This window comes from Cydia splendana, chromosome Z, assembly GCF_910591565.1.
Source record: "Cydia splendana chromosome Z, ilCydSple1.2, whole genome shotgun sequence".
NCBI lineage: Eukaryota > Metazoa > Arthropoda > Insecta > Lepidoptera > Tortricidae > Cydia > Cydia splendana.
In genome coordinates this window covers 49377429-49404369 of record NC_085987.1, presented here as the reverse complement: position 1 = coordinate 49404369, position 26941 = coordinate 49377429, and the positions used below count along the sequence as shown (strand labels likewise).

Below are 26941 nucleotides of genomic sequence, written 5' to 3'. Positions count from 1 at the left end.
CTATCATTTAAAATGTTTAGCGCTTCTTGTATATATTTATAAGTGGCCAGTACAGTTGAACGGTTTCATCGGAAACCATTCTGGCTTTCATTAAAGATGGAGTATTTTTCGCAAAATGAGTTCAGGCGTTTGCACATCGCTAGTTCGAAGATCTTTGACGAAGTCGGTAGTAAGGCAATAGGCCTGTAATTATTGTTAATATTATTGATCGCAGAATACCGCTTAGACTCAAAGGGCTAGTGTATAAGTGTATTATCCGTCCAGTCCTACTTTATGGCGCCGAGACGTGGCCGGTTCTTGGAAGGCACGTTCAGAAGCTTCCCGTTACAGAGATGAAGATGCTGCGATGGATGTGCGGCGTTACGCGCGCTGACCGAATCCGTAACGAGTACATTCGTGGCATCCTCGCAGTCCTTGACGTAGCAGAGAAGCTCCAAGAATGTCGCCTCCGGTGGTTCGGCCACATTTGTCGCAGGCCAGCTGACTACGTAGGAAACATATGCCTTAACCTAGCCCTTGACGGCCCCCGACCCCAAAGCAGACCAAAAAAGCGATCGCTCGATGTCGTGAAAGGTGAAAGCAGATACTATGAGCGTGAACAACGTGGTTCACACGAGACGACGCCCAGGATCGCGCAAAGTGGAGGAAAGCAAGTAGGAAAGCGGACCCTGGCAAAGGCCGGGATAACGCTAGGTAGAAAAAGATATTAATGATATTATGGACGATTTGTGTTCTTTTTCGATTATATTTTTACTGATCTTCTTAACTTTATCTAAGCGAGTAACTACATAGGTACTCGCTAATTATTCTTACCTACTACAATTAATAGGTAAATACGTCCTCAACCGACAGAAACCACCGGCGCTTACCTACACAATTACATTAAATAACATTAAAGTATAAAATAATAAACTGAAAACAAGAATGCCACAATTCGAGCATGCTATGCTATGCGCGGCATGAATAGTGAGTGATTTGATTGACGTTTTCAGTTGAACGAGGCTCGCCTGCGGCCGTCATTCGTGAAATGCGCGGTGGCGATGAAGCAGCCTTGGCCGTGCGTGTGGGGCACGGGCGCCGTGCTTGCTGAGCGCGACGTATGGGGTAGATGGAGACTGGTATGCTCTGCAATCATATCTAAAACCGAGACTAAGGCTGTGTTTTCATCAGAGATGTGCGAGGATGTGTTTATAGCAAGGGATGCGTTTGTTCATAAACAATACTATTTCTTCATTTACCTATCCTCGCTGAGCGCAGCTCTAGTGGACATTTGGCCTATGTTTCTTAACAAACACATCCCTAGCTACGCATTTCCGCACATCTCTAGTGAAAACGCAGCCACTGTCAGAGTAGTTATCAAGTTCGCGAGAATTTGTTACGGTAAATCCACCACCAACTTGACTTTGCCCCATACTGACAAAACCAGACATGTGTTGGTGCTAGCCAGGTGCTAGCGCAAACAGTAAAACCTTGCTTGATTCGTGTAATAACTTGCAATAACATGCTGGAGTTTATTTATTATTAATCTTGCCTTGTGTTGGTCAAAGAGTTCATTAGCCCCATATATTGCATTCGCAGCTGGGTTTGGGCGTGTACGGTCCAGGTTGCGGCGCGCCATCACGTTTCATCGATATGCAGCGCTACTACCCCTGGATCGAGGACTCCCTGGACAAGTTCCAACGCATCACCATCTCGGAGATCAATCAGCACAAATATGTATTGCGCAGTACGTCCATTTATGTTGATCTTATCATCTTCAAGGTCGCACTCCAAGTTACCACGACTACCCCTACCATTTCGACGACATCACTGACTGTTTTTTGACAGATGCACTCTACAATAAATCTGCGTTACTTGCACCATTCCACTAACCCGGGTTAACCGGTTAAACCTGGAGTTACCGTGATTACCAGTACAATTTCACACTGGGTTAACGGTTTAACCGCTTAACCCCGGGTTAGTGGTATGGTGATGGTGCAAGTTCGGTTTTAAACGGAAACTGCGTGAAATACTTCTAAACACTCAAATTGAATCTGGACCCGCTGCACATTAGTTATTTTATTTTATTTTTTTATTTCTTCAAAATATCGTTAAATTAATCACAAATATTTATTTTTTTTATTTTTATGCCGCTTTCTTTCTTTCTTTAAGCCACTTTTGCTTTTATGCTGCTGTTAAACTCAAAATAACTATTCATTTATATTTCACTTATTTCTTCAGCATTTCGCTTCTGTAAGGGTCGTAGTTCTAGCCTAACCCAGTCCACCCCTCTGATAGCAGTTCGGTTCTGTGAGGATTGCAGTTCGAACCTAATCAAACCCACTTTTCAAGTAGCATTTCGTTTCTGTAAGGCTCGCAGTTCTAACCTAACCTAACCCTTGTTCGGTTCGGTGAGGATCGCAGTTCAAACCTAACCTAACCCACTTAACGGCGCATGCGGTGTACGGGGGTTTGAGCGGGAGGGGCTAGTAAGATTGGCATCATCATACTTTATACCTACATTTTATGGTAGGTAATCATAGTGGTTTATTTAGTTAAGGTATCATAGTGGTTTTCCGCGTCAAGGTCCGGGTCCGAGTCCGGGTCCGAGTCCGAGTCCGGGTCCGAGTCCGGGTCCGAGGCCGGGTCCGAGTCCGAGTCCGGGTCCGAGTCCGAGCCCGGGTCCAAGTCCGGGTCCGAATCCGGGTCCGAGTGCGGTTCCGAGTCTGGGTCCGAGGCCGGGTCCGAGTCCGGGTCCGAGTCCGGTTCCGAGTCCGGGTCCGGGTCCGAGTCCGGATGCGAGTCCGGGTCCGAGTCCGTGTCCGAGTCCGGGTCCGAGTCCGAGTGCGAGTTCGGGTCCGAGTACGGTTCCGAGTTCGGGTCCGAGTCCGCTTCCGAGTCCGGGTCCGAGTTCGGTTCCGAGTCCGGGTCCGAGTCCGGGTCCGAGTCCGGGTCCGAGTCCGGGTCCGAGTTCGGTTCCGAGTTCGGGTCCGAGTCCGAGTCCGGGTCCGAATCGTCCGGGTCCGAGTTCGGGTCCGAGTCCGGGTCCGAGTCCGGGTCCGAGTCCGGGTCCGAGTCCGGGTCCGGGTCAGAGTCCGATTCCGAGACCGGGTCCGAGTCCGGGTCCGAGTCCGGATCCGAGCTTGAGTCCGTGTCCGGGTCCGAGTCCGGGTCCGAATCCGGGTCCGAGTCCAAGTCCGGGTCCAGGTCCGAACCGGATCCGGGTATGAGTCCGGTTCTGGGTCCGAGTCCGGGTCGCAGTCCAAGTCAAAATCGGAATTCGAAATCACCAAACGTGTACTATGCGTCGTTGAAGAGTTCTGTTCTGGTCATCATCAGCAGTTCCACTTCATCAAATGCGACAGTTTTTAATGAAAATGCTTGATTTTCTGATGTAAATACAAAAATCTCTATACGCATGCCTTTAAGATTTGAGGAGTTCCCTCGATTCCTCATGGATCCCGTCATCAGAACTCGAGCTTGACAAAAATGTGGCTTAAAAACTTGCTTAACAAACATAACGAAGACGACAAATCGCCAAACGTGAACTATGCGTCGTTGAAGAGTTCCGTTCTGATCATTATCAGCAGTTCCACTTCATCAAATGGATGGTATATGCTTAATTTTTGATAAAATCCCAAAAATCACTATAAGTATGCCTTTAAGATTTGAGGAGTTCCCTCGATTCCTCATGGATCCATCATCAGAACTGGGTTTTGACAAAAACGGGACCAATCTGTATGCATATACATACAATCAAAAAAATAATTTTCAAAATCGGTCCAGTAATGACGGAGATATGGAGTAAGAAACATAAAAAAAAAAAATAAAAAAAAACATACAACCGAATTGATAACCTCCTCCTTTGGGATTTAGAAGTCGGTTAAAAAACACTTATAATCCAGTAACTTTGTCGAATTTTGTAACCTGGCTCTTTTGCGTCAAATCCGGTAGTTCCGATTTTTTGCAGACTTATTTATGATGTTGGCCCAATGAATAATACAAATTACAAGTTAGTGACTTCGAGCGCCGAACGCAACTTTGTCAAATATCGATAAACCCGCGAAAATTTCGGTTTTCTTTTAGATTTGGTCGATTATAAACCTAAAAGGCTAGGTTTTGATAGTGCCTTCTCAGGGCATTTTTAAAGTGGACTAGATTGGCTACAGTACGAGACTAGAATTGTCTCTGTACATTTAATAGTTTCCGAGATAAAGCCTTTCAAAGTTTATAATTTTTTTCGAACTTGTATTCGTAGGCTAAGTAGTTCCTAAGTTCAAACAAAGCTGATTTGGCCAGGTAGCTTGAGATCGTACCGTGCCTACACCCCAAAAAGGGAGTCGCAAGGGTCGGATCACCAGATCCAATCTATGCTATATTTCTTCCTGAAAATTACTGTATTATTACGAAACATTCCAAAAAATATATTAACACATTATAAAAAACCTAAACTAGGGAGGGTGCCGCCGGCAGCAGGGCCCAAGCTGCCGGTGGTCAGGGCCGCAAAGTGAGGAACCGACGTACTATACGCGCCGTGTCCAAAACTACCGCCTCCTGCATCTGACCCTTGATCCAACCACCCAGCGGGTCTCTCTAGGTGTTGGTCGAGACTCGTCGCTATGAGACCGTTCGCTTACACGACTATAGGAACAATCATCGTCGAATCAACATCCCACATGGCGGTTATCTCGTGAGCTAAGTTTAGGTAATTGCTGGACTTGTCCTTCTCGGCCTTCACGAGATTCTCATCATGGGGGATGGTGACGTCGACGAACACGGCCCGGCGCTGCGATCGATCTATCAGCGCGATGTCAGGCTTATTGGCTACAATAATAGTCCTGTCAGTGATGATACATAGATCTATCCCAATAGAGCGTGGCACGACCATTTTCGAGAGCTGGCGCAGGTGAGTACGTGTAGTACGGCACTTCGCGGTCCACAAGGCGGACAAGGCCGTATAGGAGAGCAAGCTGCTGGTGAATAATTATGGCTACGAGATTATGTCTGTGCAAGTACTCGCCATTACCAAGATGAGAACAACCGGAGATAATATGCCTGAGTGACTCTCCGGGACGGCGGCATGCCCGACAAATGTCGACCGTACCGTCCTTCAGGATATATCTCCGGTGGTTATTCGTCATGATAACTTCGTCCGCAATGGCACAGGCAAAACCCTCGGTTTCTTCGAAGAGGTCCCCGAATCGTAGCCAGTTCACGGACGCGGGCAAGTCTACATCGGGTCCCATGAGGCCCTTGTAGAACCGCCCGTGTAGCTGCTTATCCTTCCATACCGCCTTACGGTCCTCGGTGCTTAGTACTACAGGTTTGCGCCAGTTCTCGTTTGCCAAGGAGAGCGGCGTGGGTCCCTGTCAGCTGCCACCACATCACGATACATCCCACACTCGTTGTTGAGGAAATAATTCCTGAGATTGTATACCTCACGGTTGTGGAGATTTTTGGCTTTAGAAAGCCGCGCCCTCCACAATTCCGTGGGATGTACAATCTCATAACAGAAGAGCGTGGGTGCAGCGTACGGTGTGTGGTGCTGGTGAGCAGCTGTCGGACCCTCCGATCCAGGGCATCCAGCTCGGTTTGAGTCCACCTTAGTATGCCAAAGGAGTATGTGAGTAGAGGCATTACCCAGGCGTTGAAAGCGTGCACTTTGCTGCCTCCTGACAAAAGACTGTTAAGTAGTTTTGTGAGCCGACTGAAAAAGCGCTCCTTCACCGACTCCTCAATACCCAACGACTGTGACATACCAAGGTATTTATAGGTTTCTGATTCAGAGATAGATCTGAAAGACATTATCTCAGAAAGTTGTAAATTTGTTGAATTTACAACTTTCCCCCGCTGTACATGCGTATCCGCACTTTTATCGACACCAAAATCCATACTGAAGACTTCAGTGTATATACATAATATATATATATATATATATATGTATATGTATATACACTGAAGTCTTCAGTATGGATTTTGGTATATATATATATATATATATATGTATATGGTTATGTAGCATAATTTCTAAAATCAAATATTCTAAGTACGAAATTCCTAAAGACAGAACATCGAAAATCAAAATGTCTAATGTACGAAATTCCTAAAGATGCATGTCCTAATATACTGTTAATCGATTGATCTCATTTTCTAAAATCAATATTCCTTTGTACAAAATGTCTAATGACAATATTTTGAAAGTCAATATGTCTATTTCTATTGTAATTTCTATTTCTGGGCGGTTTGCCCTTCGGGCATCTGAAGCTACCTAACGAACCTAACCTACCTTTAACCTACATTACACTTTGAGGAAAAAAGTGTAGGTATAGGTAGGTTAGGTTCGTTAGGTAGCTTCAGATGCCAGAAGGGCAAACCACCTAGAGATAGGCTCCGTCTAGTTGAGTTGTGAAGGAAATGTTTATTGAAAAGAAACGGGACCATGGTTTCGTACGTTAGACTCTTTAAACTAAGGTCAGCTACACGTAGGACAAATTTAACGTCGTTAGAAATTTCGCAATTTATACATTTTAAACTTAGGTCAACTAAAGGTCGTTAGTATTTTCGTGCACTAGCAGTTTTGTACTTTAGACATTTAATAAGTTCAAAAACTAAAACTCGACTACTGCAAATCGCGCTCTTTTTAGATCGCGATTTGCAGTAGTCGGGTTTTAGTTTTTGAACTTATTTTTTATTTAATTAATTTTGGGGTCAGGATTTCGTTACTTACAATAATATTTGAAGTCACCTTCGGCGCCTGGCTTTGGAACGCGTACAGCGAGCCTCGTACGTCGGGCTACGCCCGACTCTTTTAGTATGAGGGCGCCTTCGGCGCCCGGCTTTGGAAGGCGTCCATCGTGCCTCGTACGTCGGGCTACGCCCGACTCTTTTAGTATGAGGGCGCCGAAGGCGCCCGGCTTTGGAACGCGTACATCGTGCTTCGTACGTCGGGCTATGCCCGACTCCTTTAGTATGAGGGCGCCGCCCGGCTTTGGAACGCGTACAGCGAGCCTCGTACGTCGGGCTACGCCCGACTCTTTTAGTATGAGGGCGCCGAAGGCGCCCGGCTTTGGAACGCGTACATCGTGCTTCGTACGTCGGGCTATGCCCGACTCTTTTAGTATGAGGGCGCCGAAGGCGCCCGGCTTTGGAACGCGTACAGCGAGCCTGGTACGTCGGGCTACGCCCGACTCTTTTAGTATGAGGACGCCAAAGGCGCCCGGCTTTGGAACGCGTACATCGTGCTTCGTACGTCGGGCTACGGCCGACTCTTTTAGTATGAGGGCGCCGAAGGCGCCCGGCTTTGGAACACGTACATCGTGCTTCGTAGGTCGAGCTACGCCCGACTCTTTAGTATGAGGGCGCCGAAGGCGCCCGGCTTTTGAACACGTACATCGTGCTTCGTAGGTCGAGCTACGCCCGACTCTTTAGTATGAGGGCGCCGAAGGTGCCCGGCTTTGGAACGCGTACATCGTGCTTCGTACGTCGGGCTACGCCCGACTCTTTTAGTATGAGGGCGCCGAAGGCGCCCGGCTTTGGAACGCGTACAGCGAGCTTCGTACGTCGGGCGTATCGTTTAGTATGAGGGCGCCCAAGGCGCCCGGCTTTGGAACGCGTACATCAGGCCTCGTACGTTGGGCTACGCCCGACTCTTTTAGTATGAGGGTGCCGAAGGCGCCCGGCTTTGGACCGCGTACAACGCGCCACGTACATCGGGCTACGCCTGAGCCTTTTAGTGTCGCCTTTTGGACCGAGTCCGGTGCGTCACATAGGTACGTTTCAGTATGCTTCGCCTGACCACTGCGAATTTTAGCGAGGTGAATATACTAAGATTACTAAGCAACTTTTACCATTGGACCTAACCCGATCTCGTTAAAAAATTTGCTGATCTGGACTTCTATACCTATTCACGTTATAAACTATTGCAGGTCATTTTAAAAAACAACATGTATATAGCGGCCAAACAAATTTCTTTTGAAAAATCCTTCTTGTATCGCCGTAGTCGCGTAACACGCGGATAGATAGAATCCAGAGCGATTGTAGATTCGTAGTTCGAATTACCTACCAGATAAATTAATGTTTTATCGGGTGCATGCAAGCAAAGCCGGGTGCAAAAGCTAACTATATGTATATATTTGAAATGTGCTAATTGAGCTCTTTCAAATGACACACGTCATCATTACTTATTTTTATTTTTTTGGTTCGTGACTTTATGACCTCTAGAGGGCGCCGTGTTAATTTTTTTGTGACGTCATATAGCCTATAACCAGCGGACGATTAAGACGATTCGAATGACACGTCGTTTGTCAAATTTCAATGAGTACTTTAGAAGTTATGAGGGAACAGATGAACATACATACATACATACATACATACATACCCACAAACATACCGGTCAAAATCATAACCCTCCTTTTGCGTTGCCGTAGTTGGGTAAAAAATAGGTTAATTAACCGTAGGACATGCATCTTTAGGAATTTCGTACATTAAATATTTTGATTTTCGATGTTCTGTCTTTAGGAATTTCGTACTTGGATATCGTCGGTGCGAATAAAAAAATCGCTGTGTCTTTTTACGATTTTTTGATTTTGGCATATTTTAATTCCTTTTTCAATTTCCCGTCGACCTATATCAATATTTATTTTAATTCTTTATTAGTTTTGAAAATAACTAACAAAATTTGTATATAAAAATAGCTATGTTTTTTTTAGTACATAACGAAATTAAATGCCTTGTTTTCTGTGGAGGGTGATGGCGATAATGTTGCACATGGCGATTTATTAACCCTAAAATCCGCTATGTATCATTTCTCGTACTAGGTTACTTTGGCAACAAATCGCTATGTGTAAACGTTACACATGACGATTTTAAGTGAACCTAATTTAATTCGCTATGTAGCAAAATTCTGGATAAAATAATTAATATATAGTCAAAATTTACGACAACAACTGTTTATTTTCTCCATAAGTATCATGTAAAAACCATTGATCTACCAGAAAAAAAATACAGGTGCAACAAATATATTAAAAACAGGAAAAAAACAGTTTTTTTGTGTCCTGAAAAGTAGCTAAAAAATACATGGCGATTATTTTATGCGCACCGACGATATTTGATTTTAAAAATTATGCTACATAACCATTTATATTTTACTAATATTTAATGTCACTCCCTAATAACAGCGTTGGCATTTGCCTCGTTTGCAAATTGCAACAATATGCTGAGACAGGGCCTTTTCCCTACGGCACACATTGCTGGACCCAAGTGTCTATTCTTTCTGTTTTGTTTTTTAATGTGTACCTACATAATTTCTTTGTTTTGCTGCTCTAATTATTTTCTCTTTATCTTGTTTCTTTCATCTTATTGTCCTGTGTATGTGTGCTTTATGGAATAAATGTCTTTTTTCTTCTTCTTCAAGTGTGCCTAAATGGTAAACCCATGATTCTACTATAAAATAAATCAACTAGAGTTAAACTAAGAAAAGTCTGAGATTTAGATAGCACACGCAGTACCAGTGTTATTTATAAGTCATAATTTCATAGAAGTTTGACGTTTAAAATAACACCTGCACTGCGTGTGCTGTCAAAATCTCTGCAGACTTTTCTTGGTCTAACTCAGCAGATATTTTATAGAAGATAAATATATTGTTCCTTCGGAATTGAATCCATGGATGGTAGGTGATGGTAGGCATAGACAGACACGCCGTATTGTAGACAGTGTAGCGGACAGATTGAAGCCATTGAAGGACAACATTAGAAGGTTTCTTAACCTATTCAGCGCTAATCACGACACGTTGTCGTTTAGCCTCTACGAAGCATTTTCGCTACATACTCGGAAAATATGCATGTTATCGGCTACGACCGTAGCTCAGCGCTGAATGTGTTAAGGCCGTGCATCGATATATAACAGGATCTTTGAAAAACGTGGCAGTGGCTAGCCCCACAAATAAACACATGTGATTTTCGGATATATGTTTCTTGACTATTAAGATAATAGATGTTATGCTAGTCGAAACACGAATCCTTAAAATTTTCTCGGTAGAAAATAAATCTGAAGTTACCTCTTCATTTTTATTTTTTACCCGACTACGGCAACGCAAAAGGAGGGTTATGATCTTATGATTTTGACCAGTATGTATGTGGGTCCTTAGTTCATCTGTTCGCTCATAACGTGTAAAGTTCTCATTATAATTTGACAAACGATATGTCATTCGAATCGTCTTACTGTCCGCTAGTTATAGGCTATATGACGTCACACAAAAATTAACACGGCGCCCTCTAGACAGGTACTATACTAGGTCAAGTGGGGTATAATTTTTAGAGCACCGTACAAAAACCGTGAACAACACGGTGCTCTTATGGGATCACTTCGGTCTTGCAAATCGGTTAAATGCGTTTTTCTCGAAGACCGTTTGATGTAGGTACCTAAAATTTGGAATAGTTATGGCAAGTACCATCACTAACACTGTGAATAAGTCAAAACTGCTTATTTCTGATTTTAGGGGGTTAGAGGGGTAGGCTGAATTTTATTTGCAATTGTAAGAATCGTGTGTGGTACCATTAGAAAGCTTGCAAAAAATTGAGTCGATGGAATGATTTTGACTTCATTTTAGAGTGCAGTAGTTTCGATAAAAAATGCATTTAAAGTTGCAAGTTTTCATACAAAAATTTTCACCTCTGTCCTGGCGATTTTCGCGAAAACTATAGCTAACAGGCAGCTGACCAGTCAATATCCAACCAAAACAAGCATGGAGACGGCGGGAAAATTATCAGGTTAACTTTATCTTTATTAGTTTTTCAGCTGCAGCCTGATCTTTGGTTGCTTAGGGCTAGCTAACTGATGCTTACACTGGTCATTCATATTAGGAAGTAGTTTTAGCGAGAAAGATCCTTACTTAAAACTTTGGCATTGAAATTTATGACTTATGTCTTTGATACAAAGTTTAATTCTACTTACTTACTTTTGTGGTATGTTTCTTTTTTTTCTGAATAGCCTACTATAAGTATGAGAGAGAAAAAATCTACAAAATACAACCTTGTTATAATGCAAATAAGTTTAAATTTCGAACGGGCTTTCCAACCAATAGACTATCTCAGTGTGCTCAGTAAGAATTAGGGCTTCCAAATACCGGACCTCTTTCAATACCGGTATTAATACCGAAACTGTCTTTATCAATACCGGGATCCCGGGATCCCGGTATTGACTATGAATCGCTTAAAATTTTTGAGTTTTATTAAAATAAGGCTCACTATAACACCGGGTATGTATGTCCTTAGCCTAGGGCTTAGGATATTAAACAATAATCGCCAACTGTAATAATTATCATGTCACCCTCCAGGTTGGCAATCATTTTATCCGCCTTGTTGACTTCACCAGTTACATTTTTAGTTCAACCTAATAAACCAGCCAACTATATTCAAATTTGCCACCAAAAATTCGTTTGCCATACTACAATTCAATTACACAAACGGGTCTACCGCGATATAATTTCATTGTTTTTACCTTTAATTAAATATGTGTACAAAACGCGAGAGTTTAAAGTGTCATACTACAATTCCTTGCTTATTTCTTTCTAAAGACCGTATCGTTAATTATAGGGACAGATAAAACCTGGTCTAACTGTTGGCATGTGTATTATTTTGTATTACTATGTTCTTAGAGTATGATCTGAGGGTATTTTTAAGTGTGTGTGGTGTGTGTTAAGCTATATCTGATTTAAGAAGGTATGACATATTTTTTTATTTTAGGGACTTTATGATGCTTTTAATACCGTATAGCAAATATGTATAGTCTGGACAAGCCTATCGAGCTGAATTTGAGACTATTTCACCGACTCTTTGGTACGATTTAAAGTAACAATAAGGTTAATAAGCTGCCAGAACATGTTATCTAAGTGTCCTCTTCATGATTGCTCAATTGAGCAGCTGCGGAATAAATGTGGTGAATTTTTATTTTTACATAAAACCGTTTTTTCACCCCACGTTTTGGAATCCCTTCAATTTCTGTTGCAAGCGAAATGACAGAGACAGCTACAAGAATAAGCTCAGCTAGAAGAAAGCACTAATTAAACACATGTGTAATTTTGAAATAAAATTATAATACAAAAAAACGGCTAAGTAAAGTTGTCCCCATAATTAATGATACGGTCTTTACTTATTGGTATAATTTTAAGAACTAATTATATTAATATCATATCCTGAACATCAGAATTCATCACCAAATATGTATCTAACGCATATGCACTGATCTTGTTTCAATTAAATGCTCTTCTTTAATTAAATGGGCTAGTAATCTTCTTCATACAGCCGAATTTAATAATTTTAATGGATTTTAACCGTTATAATCAGCGCATTTTCCTTGTTTTTGAAAATACCGGGATCCCGGTATTGCATTAAAAATACCGGTATTGAAAAATGCGTTCAATCAGACGGGATCCCGGTATTTCGGGATCCCGGGATCCCGGTATTGGAAGCCCTAGTAAGAATCATATTTATTATTGGAGTTTATCCGTAAAAAAATAAATTAAGAATTCCGTTCTTCACTGTCGTTGCGTTTTTTTTCACAATAGAGCACATAGAGTTAGTAAAGCGTATAGAGATAATAAAGTCATTTAATATTTATTAACAGCTATGGCCTCATCTATAGATTTTACTGAGAGTATCTGATTCGTCGAAACAATATTCCTTTTCATTAAGTACCATTACATTTATGTACTAATTGTATATAGTATGTATTAATTATTGTATACAGTATGTATATTTTTGAACGTATCGGTGAGAGCAGCAACCAGATCCCGTTCTGAATGAATGAATGAATGTTTCTTTATTCAGGCAATAGACCTGTTAGTTCTGTTACGAAAAAATAATTTTGGAAGACCTAGATAGTATATGACAGTTAAAATTCACAGTTTTTGGAAACAATGGTAAAGTTGACGAAATATAAAGTAAGCCGATCTTGATCAAACTTGTTTGAGAGATCGGCTAACTTTATATTTCGTCAACCTTACAGCCAGCGACAAAAATGTCAGTTAAGATTTGGCACTCATGAATCCCAGTTCTACTAAAATATTTTTTCGTTTAAAAACTGATTTACAAGAAGTCCAACATTGTGCGGTAAGGTAGGTTTATATTCAAATTAACGCAATTCTTTGTAGCAACTCCGCCAAGTTTAGTGGACGAAAACGGGACTGGACGGCAAACTGACGCAATTACCCTACTTGTACTAAAACTTAGACATTTATTATTACTTACTTATTTCTGTGACTTTAGGTATATGAAACATGAGCAAATTGATTAATACTTTACGTTAATAACATTTTGTGTCAGAAACAAGCCTAAACGTCAAAAACCGAGAAATGCCGAATCACAAACTTAATTGAAATATTATTCCTTTTTGAGTCGTGCCTGCCCATGCCCAGTCTACAAGTTTAAAATACAACAATTGCGACTACCGATATCAAAGATTATCATGAGGTTGTATGTAAGGATACCTAGTATTTATGACGGGTTTAGTTTTTCATGCTCTCTGAAGTTACAAGTTGCTTGTCAACTCTGACGTATATTAAATTGTCAACTATTTTGGTGTTTGAAAGAATCAATAATATTGAAAATGTTCAGACAAGTGGAAGAATATATTTCAATATGTTATGGATGCTAGCAAGATGTAAAAACAATAGTTTAGCGAAATGTCAGTTTACGAAATGGTTGGTACAAATTACAGAGAAATTCAGAATAATTTGTTTCTACTAGAAATGTGCCTTCACCAAACGTTTTAGAAAACGGTAGGCCTATATTATATAATGGTTCTTGACTTCGGTTGGCCGAAATGGGACTCTTACGATTTTTCCTCATTTTACCTCCAAGATGAGGTTAATCGTTAGTGCTGGAAAGCTGTAATTTGGTATGGATATATAAATCAATCAACCCGACAAGGTGGTAAATAAAATCTCTAATCTCAAAAAAATATATCTAAGGTAGAAGCTTTATAATTATAACTTCTACATTACCTATACTAGCCCAGAGGCCTTTAATAACAGTCCAAACTCCAAGGTCCCAGAGCTCCCAGACATTACTTATTTCCTTGTGAATAAAATGTATGGGATAAATTAGTATTAGTATCCAAACTTAAAACCGCCTAGGGATGCGTGGAACGGTGCTCTGAACACCGTAGTCTTGACTTCGTGCTTGGCCAATTATTTTTATATAATAATTTGAATATTATTGTTAGCATTTTGCATAACTCCCAAACACATTTATTTGTTTTTGGTTGTAAAAAACGGTCAAGTGCGAGTTGGACCCGCACACCGAGGGTTACTGAGGTCTTTTGAAACAAATGAATTCTTCACTAAGATACATACATATTTTAAAATGTGGAACTCAAGCCCTTTCATAAATGATACCCCACTTGACCTAGTACCTAGTAACATTGCTGGTTGACAAGAAAACATTGGAACATTTGGAACTCTCACCAGAAACCAAGTTCATAACATAAATAAAATGTGTGTATCACATTGTATGTAAAAATCAGAGATGCAACGGATAGTTGTTTGGCCGGATACCGGATATTCGGCCTGATAATCGGCCGAATATTCGTTATCGGGCTGCCGAATAATCGGCCGGCGGAACTATACCTAATTTTCGGTTGTTCAGGTGCATGAGGTGCGCATTGTGCTGGTTTTGACCTGTTTCGTAATGAACGTTCGCGTGGGACTCATTTCTAGGTACGAAATGAGTGCACGTGCAAGTGCGTGGAATGTTTCAATTGTTTTAAAATAAACTAGACTAGACTAATTCGTAGACTAGATACTTATTATGCTATCAATAAACTAGATATAAATGTGTCCAAATGTTTCGCCATCTCCTTTACTCGAAAGCGTAATGTCTTTAATTCTAACTATTTGTTAAATGAGGTTATTTCCAAGTGTAGTGAAATAAAAGACTTGGGTGTCGTAAAGGACAATAAGTTGATCTTTGATCGGCACGTTGATTCAATAGTCAATAAAGCATTCAAGGTACTTTATCTTAAGATCGTGCAAGAACCGAAAAAGATTAAAATCAGGTAAAATTGTCTATTGCGCATTTGTAAGAAGCCATCTAGAATATGCCTCTCAGGTTTGGAACCCTTGTTTATGACATCTATTATTTCAAAAATTGAAAGAATCCAAAAAAAGTTTATTTGTTTTCTGAGATTTAAATTCAAAATTCCAAAACAAAGTTATAATCAGTACTGTGCCAAACTTCATCTTCTACCTCTCTACACCCGGCGTAATATATCTGACGTAATTTACATTATGAAAATTGCCCAGAACTATGTAGACTGTCCTGATATATTAGCGAACTTCACGTTCTCAGTCCCCTCACGCATATCCTCTCGCACCAAAAAAACGTTCCATATTCCCTTTGTTTATAGTAAATACAGGAAAAACTCCTTTCTTCTAAGAGCTTCTAGGTCTTTCAATCAGCTTTGCAAACATCATGATTTCATCGATCTGTTCTGTGATAGCTTTAGTTCTATACGCAAACTAATGAGCCAAGACTTCTCCCACTGTTAACACGGTACTTATGTATTTCTAATCTGTTTTTTTTCTTAATTAAGTATTATTATCTCTCTTTTGTTCTTCTCGTTCACTGTGTAAATCTATTCTCCCTGTCAAGCATGATAAGCAGAATATAATTGTAAGTGATAAGTATTATTTCTTAAATTTGTAAGTTCGCACGCTTACGCAGTTTCTACTTGTGGAAACTTGTAATTGGCTTATTGCTTAGGCCAAGCAATAAGAAGTTATAGAGGGAAAAGCTAGGAACACAATTTTTGACTCCGTAACTTTGTTTGGACTAGCTAGGAGGTGAACATATCAAAAGTCCCCGGCCGTAGCCCCGGTGCTGAGGGTAGAGGGGGGAAAGAAGGTCACATTTTTCGGTTTTTCACTTATATCTTGGAAACTTTGCGTCTTAGCGACATGACTACTAAGACACACCAAAAGCTGATAAAATTTATTACAAGTTTTATTCAGTCAAGTTTTTCGATATCTTGAATAGTTTTTGAGATATCCGCTCTTGAAAGTTTAATAAGTGAAGCTGCTAGGCCGAGTTTGGTATCATTTTCGTATAAAACGGGGGTGCTGAATTCATTTTTTGTATTACATTGACACCATTCCTAAGAAAAAACGTATAAACTTTAAACAAATATCTTTTTTTTAATTCCTCTTCACGCAAACCGCTCAACCGATTTAAATGAAATTTGGTATAGGTACAGCTATTTCGATTCCCAAGACAGGACATAAAATACTTTTTATCTCAATAATCATCATTTGAAGTTGTGAAATGGAGTATGGGGGGAATTCAACTTCGTCGACGACACTGAATTCCTGAAGTTAATACTGCTCAAGGTAAGATTTAAAGTCATGTTTGGTATCATTTTCATGTAAATCACAGATGTATACCATCCTAAATTTCATCTAAACCGGTTCAGCAGTTATTGACTCCCCATACAAACTTCCACCCCACTTTTCACACCCTCAAAAGATGCTTTTGGTTATAAAAACTATCCTGTATCCTGTGTCGAGACTGAAACTATTTCTATACCAAATTTCAACGAAATTGGTTCAGCGGTTTAAGCGTGAAGAGGGATTAAAAAAAATATATTTTTTTAAATTTTGGTTTTACTTTGCAATAGTGTTAATGTGATACCATTAGTGTCCGACCGAAGGTTCGGTTTCGGTTTCGGCCAGGTTCGGCCAAAAAATTATGTTTCGGCTGTAGTTTCGGTTTCGGCCAAAAAACGGCCGAACCTTTCGGCCGGGCCGAAACTTACGAAATGGTACTTCGTACTATGAAACTAAACTATGTGACAAAGACCAAAAGTTGGGGAATAAGTAGGACAACAATATTAATATGTACCTACATATACTGATTCATGTATAGGTACAGAAATGAATTGGTTTATTATAAAACACAATTCCACTAATGAGGGCGCCACTATATAGACGGTCGATGCAGTCTTAAGAGGCTGTTAATACCTATAACGCGCACACTGTCTAATTAGACACTCATCTACTCAGATACAATTGTATCGGAGTAAATGAGATAGCACTGTCGTATGTTACTGGGTCTGGGGAAAAGAATGATAAGAAAACTCATCATCTTCCTCGCGTAATCCCGGAATTTGACATTGGTTGGTGTCTGTGCTCAACTACTTATCCTGCAGCCTGAAGCACGGCTTTGACTTCGCATGAAAGTTCGCCTCACTGGGGCACTTCGGACGTTTAGGCCCAGGTGAAGATCGGTACCCGGCCTTGCGATATTGTCAACAAAAAATTCGCGCTCGCTGCGCTCGCGTTTTTGGTTGACCCTGTATCTACATGTTGGCTTGACTGGTGAATGAATAGAGTTAGACCAAGAAAGTTCTACAATTATTTTGATAGCATATGCAGTGCAACTAGTGCAAATGTTATCTATACGTCACAATTTCACAGAAGTTTTGACGTTTAAAATAACACTTGCACTGCGTGTGTTATCAAAATCGTTGCAGAATTATCTTGGTCTAACTCTAGTAATTTTCTTAAAAAACTGCTTAAGTAACATCAATTTCAAGGACATTGGGTGTTGACAGCCCCATAATATGTGTGTAAAAGCGGTTTTATGACATTTTTTCAACGATTTTAACAAGTCTACAAAAGGTTCGGTTTCGCTTTCGGTTTCGGCCGAAATTAGAGCCAAGCCGAACATTCGGTTTCGGTTTCGGTTTCGGCAAAAAAACATGTTTCGGTCGGACACTAGATACCATAAATGAATTCAGCACCCCCGATTTATACGAAAATGATACCAAACATGGCCTAACAGCTTCACTGATGTAGATAACAAGATAAAATTAAAATCCCTAAATAAACTTTCAAGAGCGGGTATCTCAAAAACTATTCAAGATATCGAAAAACTTGACTGAATAAAACTTGTAACTAATTTTACCAGCTTTCGGTTTGTCTTAGTTAGTAGTCACGTCGCTAAGACGCAAAGTTTCCAAGATATCAATGAAAAACCGAAAAATTCGACCTTCTTATCCCCCTCTACCCCCCAGCACCGGGGCTACAGCCGGGGACTTTTGATATGTTCACCTCCTAACGAGTCCAAACAAAGTTACGGAGTCAAAAATTGTGTTCCTGGCATTTCCCTCTACAACGTTTTTTGAGCATTCATTTCCTGACCTATTACTGTTTCTATATTTTTACCTAACTTAAATATTTTATTAGGTTACCATCATGAATTCTACCTAATAGAAAATAACTTTATTAATATAAATTACTAAAAGACATAAACAGGAATATAAAACTAAAACTAACTACAATTAAAATAATGCTAAAAATTAAAAATACCTATTAAAATTTGGTGCCTTCAGAGGGTGCCCAACACGCAGGCAGCGTTCCCGCACTGGATTGCGATGGCAATTCTCTGCGCGAGAAAGCTGCCCGCGCGGGGTCGCCCGTTGCCTCCCTCAGCCTTTTCCCGAGCGCCTTGTGGAGCATTTGTGCGCCTCTGCCCCACGAACCAAGCGTCTCGACGCCAAATGCGACGAATTCGTATTGGGCGCCGAGACAGCTGTATTTGGCTACCTTTTGACGCTCCCGAGTGTCCGTCGCCGCGCCAGCACGCCTGCTGGTCGATGGGACGTAGGACGTCGCTAGCGTGTCAGCGCAAGTGGTGTCCCATACCAACGCACGACCCATAACTAACTAACTTGTTACTCTAGCTGTAAGTTTTCCTAACAAATAGAATAAAATAATAAACGAGTACGATTATGACCGTGACTGTTTCTTAAATACAATTTGTTTACTCCGAAATCAAGCAAAGTTACTATCCGATATCCGGCCGGATAGGCCGTAAACGTATTATGCTTCTTTTTACAAATGCGACAACAACCTCGCAAATTACATTGAAATGCATTGTGACCTTTACGAAAACAATTTTTACATACTCGAAGCTTAGAAACCTCGTCAAATCGTTCTTCGATATTCATTTCTTTTAATTTTAATACAGTAAAATTATACAGTTTGCGTTTGCGTCAAATCCGGTAGTTCTGATTTTTTGCAGACTTGTTTATGATGTTGGCCCAATGAATAATCCAAGTTTGTGACCTCGAGCGCCGAACGCAACTTTGTAAAAAATCGAATAAACCACATTTTTTTTTAGATTTGGGCCATTATAACCCTAAAGTACTAGTTTTTGATAGTAACTTCCTAGGGCGTTTTTAAAGTAGACTAAATTTGCTACAATAAGACACTAGAATTGTCTCTGTACATTTAATATTTTCCGAAATAAAGCCTTTCAAAATGTATATTTTTTTCGAACTTGTATTCGTAGCCTAAGTAAGTGCAGTCAGTATACACTTTTGTCTCAGGCGATGCCGGTTAGCAGAATTGTTTCTAAGGTCAATCAAAGCTGATTTGGATTGCAAAGCGGATTTACATACCACTTTTACCCTGTAAAACATGCTAATCCCCTCAAAGAATGCATTAGAATCCACGGCGGCGCGGCGGCGCGAGTTACTTTGATAGAACACATAGAACGTATGACGGCTGCTTGACAATCTCGAGTTCCTATTGCTAATTACTATCTTAGTTGGGTACTTTCTGATGTACCTATGGGTAAAACATATTTTAGAAAAGTTCACTTCTGTGGACAATACTATAAAAGGTAACGACTCTGTTACATATATTATATAATATATCCCATTTTTCTCATTTGAGTCTCAACCTACTGAAAAAAATTATTCTGCCTGTAAAGGTGCTGCGTAAAAAATTGGTTTTTAGATTCCCTTAAATTTGCGATGGCTACAGGAAAGACACGAACGAGTTTGCTATAAAAACGTGTATTACCCGTATAAAATATCGGCTTATTATTAACCGGGCAACTAAAATATTAAACAGGAACTTTCACTGGGCATATAATAATATAATTTGGCTGTGCATTAATATTTTAGCACCAATAAATTTATATTAGCCTCAAATTTAAGCATCATATTATTAAAAAACTGGCAGCAAAATCAAGCCACCCAAAAAATTTATAGGGAACTTGAATTGATAGGTTGGCGTCTAAAATAATAAGTTGGCAACTAATATTGTAATCAGCGATCATAAAATTTGTATTTTGTACATATACAGAATACCTAAGATACCTATATACATAAGCTTTAAATACTCCATTTTTAAATAATTTAAATTTAAACATATGCAGACCTAGTACCTTTAATTAACAAATTTCCTAACCCACAAAACACTACAAATTTATTTACCAATAATACCCTACTATACTTGCTATACTTATAGTCGAAATTCCTAATCATGAAACGCCTAATGGCCATTATACCAATAGGTCTTTAAATTTTTAATTACTAATTTCAATAGTTACCACTGTGTTCTGCCAGAATCAAAAGATAGGTGTGACGACGAGCGAAGCGAGGAGGAGCGTGTTAGGTTGACAGTGTAGGGACCAAACAAAATATTTTAAAAGAACATCATTTTTTGATTAATAGATAGCCGTTTTCTTTTTAAAATGTACTGCATAAATAGTCTCCAATATAATAATTCAGTTGACAAATAAATATTTGGCACCTGCCTAAAAATAAACAAAAGCTGTAACGCCATTTAAATACAACTCATATTGATATATTTTAAGGCTCCGTTTTTGTTGCCAAACTATTAATTTTAGTACCCATTTCTATTATTTTAAACTACCCAAATTCGATTAATTAGTTGACCGGTTAAATACGTGCCTAAAATATCTATTCTCGTAATTTTTCTGTGTTATTTACCGTAGTACCAAGTAGTACCTAATCGTTACATTCATTTCATTACTCCAAAATGAATTGATCACCAGGATGTAAGTGGTTAAACACAGAATTGACAGCCTGGACGCTTCTGGCCTTCGGCCCTACGCGGAGCTGGGCCTTCGGCCTTCGCATTTAGACACTTGTACTATTGTTCTGTGCTAAAGCACTGACGTCCTGAACGCTTCGGGCCTTCGGCCCTACGCGGGGGGTTCGGCCTTCGGCCTTCGCATTTAGACAGGTGTACTATTGTTCTGTGCTAAAGCACGGACGTCCTGGTCGCTTCGGGCCTTCGGCCCTACATGGAGCTCGGCCTTCGGCCTTCGCATTTAGACACTTGCACTATTGTTCTGTGCTAAAGCACCTACGTCCTGGATGCTTCGGGCCTTCGGACCTACGTGGAGCTCGACCTTCGGCCTTCGCATTTAGATACTTATACTATTGTTCTGTGATTAAGCACTTATATCCTGGACGCTTCGGGCCTTCGGCCCTACGTGGAGCTCGGCCTTCGGCCTTCGCATTTCGACACTTGTACTATTGTTCTGTGCTAAAGCACTGACTTCCTGGACGCATCGGGCCTTCGGCCCTACGCGGAGCTCGGCCTTCAGCCTTCGCATTTAGACACTTGTACTATTGTTCTGTGCTAAAGCACTGACGTCATGGACGCTTCGGGCCTTCGGCCCTACGCGGAGGTTGGCCTTCGGACTTCGCATTTAGACACTTGTACTATTGTTCTGTGCTAAAGCAACTGACTGACTTCCTGGACGCTTCGGGCCTTCGGCCCTACGCGGAGCTCGGCCTTCAGCCGTCGAATTTAGACACTTGTACTATTGTTCTGTGCTAAAGCACTGACGTCATAAACGCTTCGGGCCTTTGGCCCTACGCGGGGGGTTCGGCCTTCGGCCTTCGCATTTAGACACTTGTACTATTGTTCTGTGCTAAAGCAAGGACGTCCTGGACGCTTCGGACCTTCGGCCCTACATGGAGCTCGGCCTTCGGCCTTCGCATTTAGATAATTATAATATTGTTCTATGATTAAGCACTTAAATCCTGGACGCTTTTGGCCTTCGGCCCTACGCGGAGCTCGGCCTTCGGCCTTCGCATTTAGACATTTATACTATTGTTCTGTGTTTAAGCGCTGACATCCTGGACGCATCGGGCCTTCGGCCCTACGCGGAGCTCGGCCTTCGACCTTTGCATTTAGACAGTTGTCCTATTGTTCTGTGTTTAAGCGCTGACATCCTGGACGCTTCGGGCCTTTGGCCCTACGCGGAGCTCGGCCTTCGGCCTTCGCATTTAGACACTTATACTATTGTTCTGTGTTTAAGCACTGACAGCCTAGACGCTTCGGGCTTTCGGCCCTACGCGGAGCTCGGCCTTCGGCCTTCGCATTTAGACACTTGTACTATTGTTCTGTGTTAAAGCACTAACATTCTGTTACCACTTTGATGATTCTGCGACCGGAATGGTTATATGGGAAGGTTTCAATAACTGGCCACCTTATACTAAAATGAATTCTATTCATAGGCGAATAGAATTCATTTTTGGTTTGGGTGGCCTGTTACTGGCGAATTACCCTAGTTATGTACTTAGTGGTTAATACTAGTATCAAGTACAATTTTTTTTTAATTATTCTTAAAAACGAAGTATAAACATGTCATATATAAATATTAACGTCTTTGTAAGGCAGGATTATTACAGATCATGAACCATAGTACAGGCACGCTCCGTGATTGTTGAGCCATTTAGGGTTCTAGCTAAATTGGACATTCTATAGAGTACGAGTAAGTATGAAACATTCAGCTAGAGAATGCAATTTCGAGATCTCGCTAGATCTCGCACGTATTTTCGAGATTTAATCTAAATGACAGGAAATCTCGATTTATGCAGTCTCGGTCGAGATCTCGATTAATATTTTCGAGATCTCGAACAAGATTGAAAGTAAACTACTTTTTTTAAGTAATATTTTTGACCTTAGATTCATGTTGTTCAGGCAGTGCTATTATGTGTCCGGCTTTAGCTCTATTATTGTTACGCATTTTCTAAGTGAAGTTAAATAGTGGTTTAACATTGATAGCATTTAATAAAAGTGAAGTAAACATAAAAATTGATTTTATGTTAAATGTCAATTTAATTTGTTGTTTTAATTTTCAAAATCTAACATGACGTACCTTAAATAAGTAGTATGTCAGCGGCATATCGTACAATCGTAATCCTAGGCGTATCATGAAACGCCACCTTTTCCTAATCTAAGATTAACCCAGGCCTATCACGATCTGCCTTATGAAAGAGGTGGCACATCAATCAGAGCAATGCATTCGTTGATATTCCTAGCTTCACACCGGGCGCATCGTAAAATTATTGATTGAGATATGCCTAGGCATATCATGAAACACCGCCATTTCATGATCTGACTATACGTCGCACTATTCGTTCCTTTTTATTAGCATGCGTACAAAAATAACGTAGCGTCCACAAACGTACTATAGTCTGTCAAGCCATTTCTATGGTTTTCATTTGCTAAAATTTAGGACACCTTACTTTATTCGATATGCCTAAATTTTGAGGTTTGCACGATATGGCTGGTGGTCGCTAGTCAGATAATGAAATGCAGGCGTTTCATGATCTGCCTAGGAATATCACACCTTTCTTCTTCCTCGTTCCCTCAATGCTGAGGATCGCGATCACACCTTGAGGTTTGCACGAAATGGCTGGTGTTCGCTAGGCAGATCATGAAATGTCGGCGTTTCATGATCTGCCTAGGAATATCACACCATACTTATTTGATATGCCAAACGTCGCCAGGCAAATCGTCAAACGTTGACGTTTTAACGATATGGCTGGTAGTCGCTACTAAGATCATGAAATGACGGCGTTTTATTATATTTCTAGGAATATCTCGATATGCCCGATTTTACGATCTGCCGTCGACATATATATGGAATTCTTAGAGATTTTTGATTAAAATAACACATTTTTACTATAACTAAAAAGTTAAATTATCAAATTCGATCTCGTCGAGATATTAATCTCGATCTCGAAAGTATGACTCTCGAGATCTCGAAACACCCAATCTGTATTCGGATATTTCGTGCGAGATCTCGAATCGCCAAACTTTATGCGAGATTGCATTCCCTAGATAGGACCCTAAATTGCTCGACAATTACAGAGCGTGTCTGTACCTAAAAAAAATGTAAACCCATAACCATGCAATAAAATATTTTTGATTTTGATTTCAAATTTGAAATATTAGAATCATAAAGTTCAAAATAGATTGTATAGGTATGTAACTTCAAAAATGTTTTCCCTCTCAACCCATAACCCCTTGTGTCTTAGGATGATCTAGATATTTTCACACAAGACGGTTTATCGATAACTTCTTACATCACTAGATTATCGATATTAAATGTCGACTATTGCCCATCACTTTTCTGTCTGTGTACGTATTTAGAAACTTGACTCCGCCCCTAAAATCAGTGCCATAAGGACAACTGATGACATGACAGGCAAAAAATCCTGCGTAAAAATCTCAAAAATCGAGGTTTCGTACTCGACTGTTTCCTCCTCCAAAACTTATAAGTAATCGTTACCAAACTTGGAAATCTACGTGATTATGAAATTATCTTCGGACCGTTTTGCTTTTTTGACTAATTGATATAAGTTTTAAATACCACGCCTCTCATTGCGGCATAGTCAATTAGGCCATTTTGGCCATTTTTGAAGGGCTCTAGCGCCTTAAAAAACAAAAATATCAAAAAAAGCAAACCGGTCCGACGCAGATATTGACAATATTAATCTGTATTGAAAAAATCATTGCTCTAGCTCCAAAAACCACGGAGGAAACAGTCGAGTACGTTTGTATGGAGAAATGACCACTCCTGTTGGCTCTTAATGATTTGGTCAAATTGTGTTTTATTAAAAACAAATTATAGCCAGTATACAATGAATGTAGTATGATACCTTTGGGTATGGTGCTTTACGCACACTAGTGTCCCATCCCCTCCCTCTGATGCAACCCCCCCCCCCCCCTTTTTTGCATGAAATATGTCCCGGTTGACAGTTTTTTTTCTTTTTTGGGGAAATTTATACAATATAGGAAAAAAGTGTCAATGAAAGAAATAATTCCAATTAAATACTTAATAAAAAAGGTTATATTAATTTTTTTGATATGACGCACCATATTCATGTTAAGACTAGATGAACTTCGACAAAATTTTATCGTTGGAAAACTTGTTGCAGTTCAATATAACATAGTAAATGATAGTACTGAAAGAAATTTTGCATGGAGAATAACCTTACAAGCTTATTCTCCGTATAAGATTTCATTTCATTAAACTTCAACAAGTTAATACATGAATATGGTGAGTCTTATCAAACAGTTGCATGTAACCTTTTTTGTTTAAAATTTATTGAGGATTATTTCTTACCTTGACATTTTATTCCTAACTCTAATACTTTCCGTCAACCGGGACATATTTCATGCTAGAGGGGAGGGGGGGAGGTATTATACTTCATTCATTGAATGCTGGCTATAATTTGTTTGTCTTCCCCATACATTAGAACACAACTTGACCGAATCATAAGAGCGACTGATATCTTAAAGATGCAAAATAACGACAACGACGAAAAATACAGCACACTGCTGTAAATTCTACATTATGACATTCGGCGCGATTCGGGAAATGAATAAGAGATTCACATAGCTATATGAAATAGTAAAGATATATGACGTTCCACGGCAAAAGGTCTTATGGCAACTGGCGCTTACGCTATTATTAACGCCGCTCCAATGTTCAGCCGGGGCAATGGTACCTTTTGCCGTGGAACGTTAGATATCTTTACTATTTCATATCTAGTGAATCTCTAATTCATTTCCCGAATCGCGCCGATTGTCATATTGTAGAATTTACAGCAGTGTGCTGTATTTTTCGTTTGTTACCTATAGAAAATTATGATGTATTTTTTGCAGGTGGTGTCGCTTTCGGATCGCTGATGCGTTTTGGCGAATGCGACAATTATGAGAAGCAAAATATCATCTTTCGCGAAAGTTTCCAGCTGAGCGTGGACAATAACTACATGAAGAGATTCAAACACAACGTGAGTCATTCAAATATATAGTGAAACAGCTGTAACACCTCTGGAGTTGCAGGCGTCCATAGGCTACGGTGGCTGCTTACCGTTTGCTTGTATGCCATCGATGTGGTATATAAAAAAGGATGTTTTTAATCAAAGCATTATACAAAATTACAAAAACTATTTTAATAAAAAATAATAAATTAAGAATTAAATAATTGGCCAAGCACGAAGTCAAGACTACGGTGTTCAGAGCACCGTTCCACGCATCCCTAGGCGGTTTTAAGTTTGGATACTAATACTAATTTATCCCATACATTTTATTCACAAGTAAATAAGTAATGTCTGGGAGCTCTGGGACCTTGGAGTTTGGATTGTTATTAAAGGCCTCTGGGCTAGTATAGGTAATGTAGAAGTTATAATTATAAAGCTTCTACCTTAGATATATTTTTTTGAGATTAGAGATTTTATTTACCACCTTGTCGGGTTGATTGATTTATATATCCATACCAAATTACAGCTTTCCAGCACTAACGATTAACCTCATCTTGGAGGTAAAATGAGGAAAAATCGTAAGAGTCCCATTTCGGCCAACCGAAGTCAAGAACCATTATATAATATAGGCCTACCGTTTTCAAAAACGTTTGGTGAAGGCACATTTCTAGTAGAAACAAATTATTCTGAATTTCTCTGTAATTTGTACAAACCATTTCGTAAACTGACATTTCGCTAAACTATTGTTTTTACATCTTGCTAGCATCCATAACATATTGAAGTATATTCTTCCACTTGTCTGAACATTTTCAATATTATTGATTCTTTCAAACACCAAAATAGTTGACAATTTAATATACGTCAGAGTTGACAAGCAACTTGTAACTTCAGAGAGCATGAAAAACTAAACCCGTCATAAATACTAGGTATCCTTACATAAAACCTCATGATAATCTTTGATATCGGTAGTCGCAATTGTTGTATTTTAAACTTGTAGACTGGGCATGGGCAGGCACGACTCAAAAAGGAATAATATTTCAATTAAGTTTGTGATTCGGCATTTCTCGGTTTTTGACGTTTAGGC

At 40.0% G+C, this 26941-nt stretch overlaps 1 protein-coding gene and 1 long non-coding RNA gene across 2 annotated transcripts in view; both read left to right on the top strand.

Annotated features, from left to right (window-relative positions):
- Positions 1-628: 628 nt before the first annotated feature.
- Positions 629-26941, top strand: part of LOC134804170 (uncharacterized) — a 442923-nt gene continuing 416610 nt past the window's right edge. The window contains exon 1 of the long non-coding RNA XR_010146091.1: positions 629-693. This is a non-coding gene — a long non-coding RNA (uncharacterized LOC134804170). The remainder of the gene's footprint in view (positions 694-26941) is intronic.
- On the top strand, positions 1001-25908 carry LOC134805176 (uncharacterized). Its single transcript, XM_063778484.1, has 3 exons — positions 1001-1118; positions 1579-1726; positions 25760-25908. The coding sequence occupies exons 1-3, from the start codon at positions 1041-1043 to the stop codon at positions 25906-25908; spliced, it is 375 nt and encodes a 124-aa protein (XP_063634554.1). The 5' UTR covers positions 1001-1040.

Excerpts from the sequence above, each read along its gene's own strand:
- LOC134805176 (XM_063778484.1), top strand. The coding sequence starts at position 1,041 with ATGAAGCAGCCTTGGCCGTGCGTGTGGGGCACGGGCGCCGTGCTTGCT. Across the intron at positions 1,119-1,578 it reads TATGGGGTAGATGGAGACTG|CTGGGTTTGGGCGTGTACGG; the intron begins GTATGCTCTGCA and ends TTGCATTCGCAG. Across the intron at positions 1,727-25,759 it reads GCACAAATATGTATTGCGCA|GTGGTGTCGCTTTCGGATCG; the intron begins GTACGTCCATTT and ends TATTTTTTGCAG.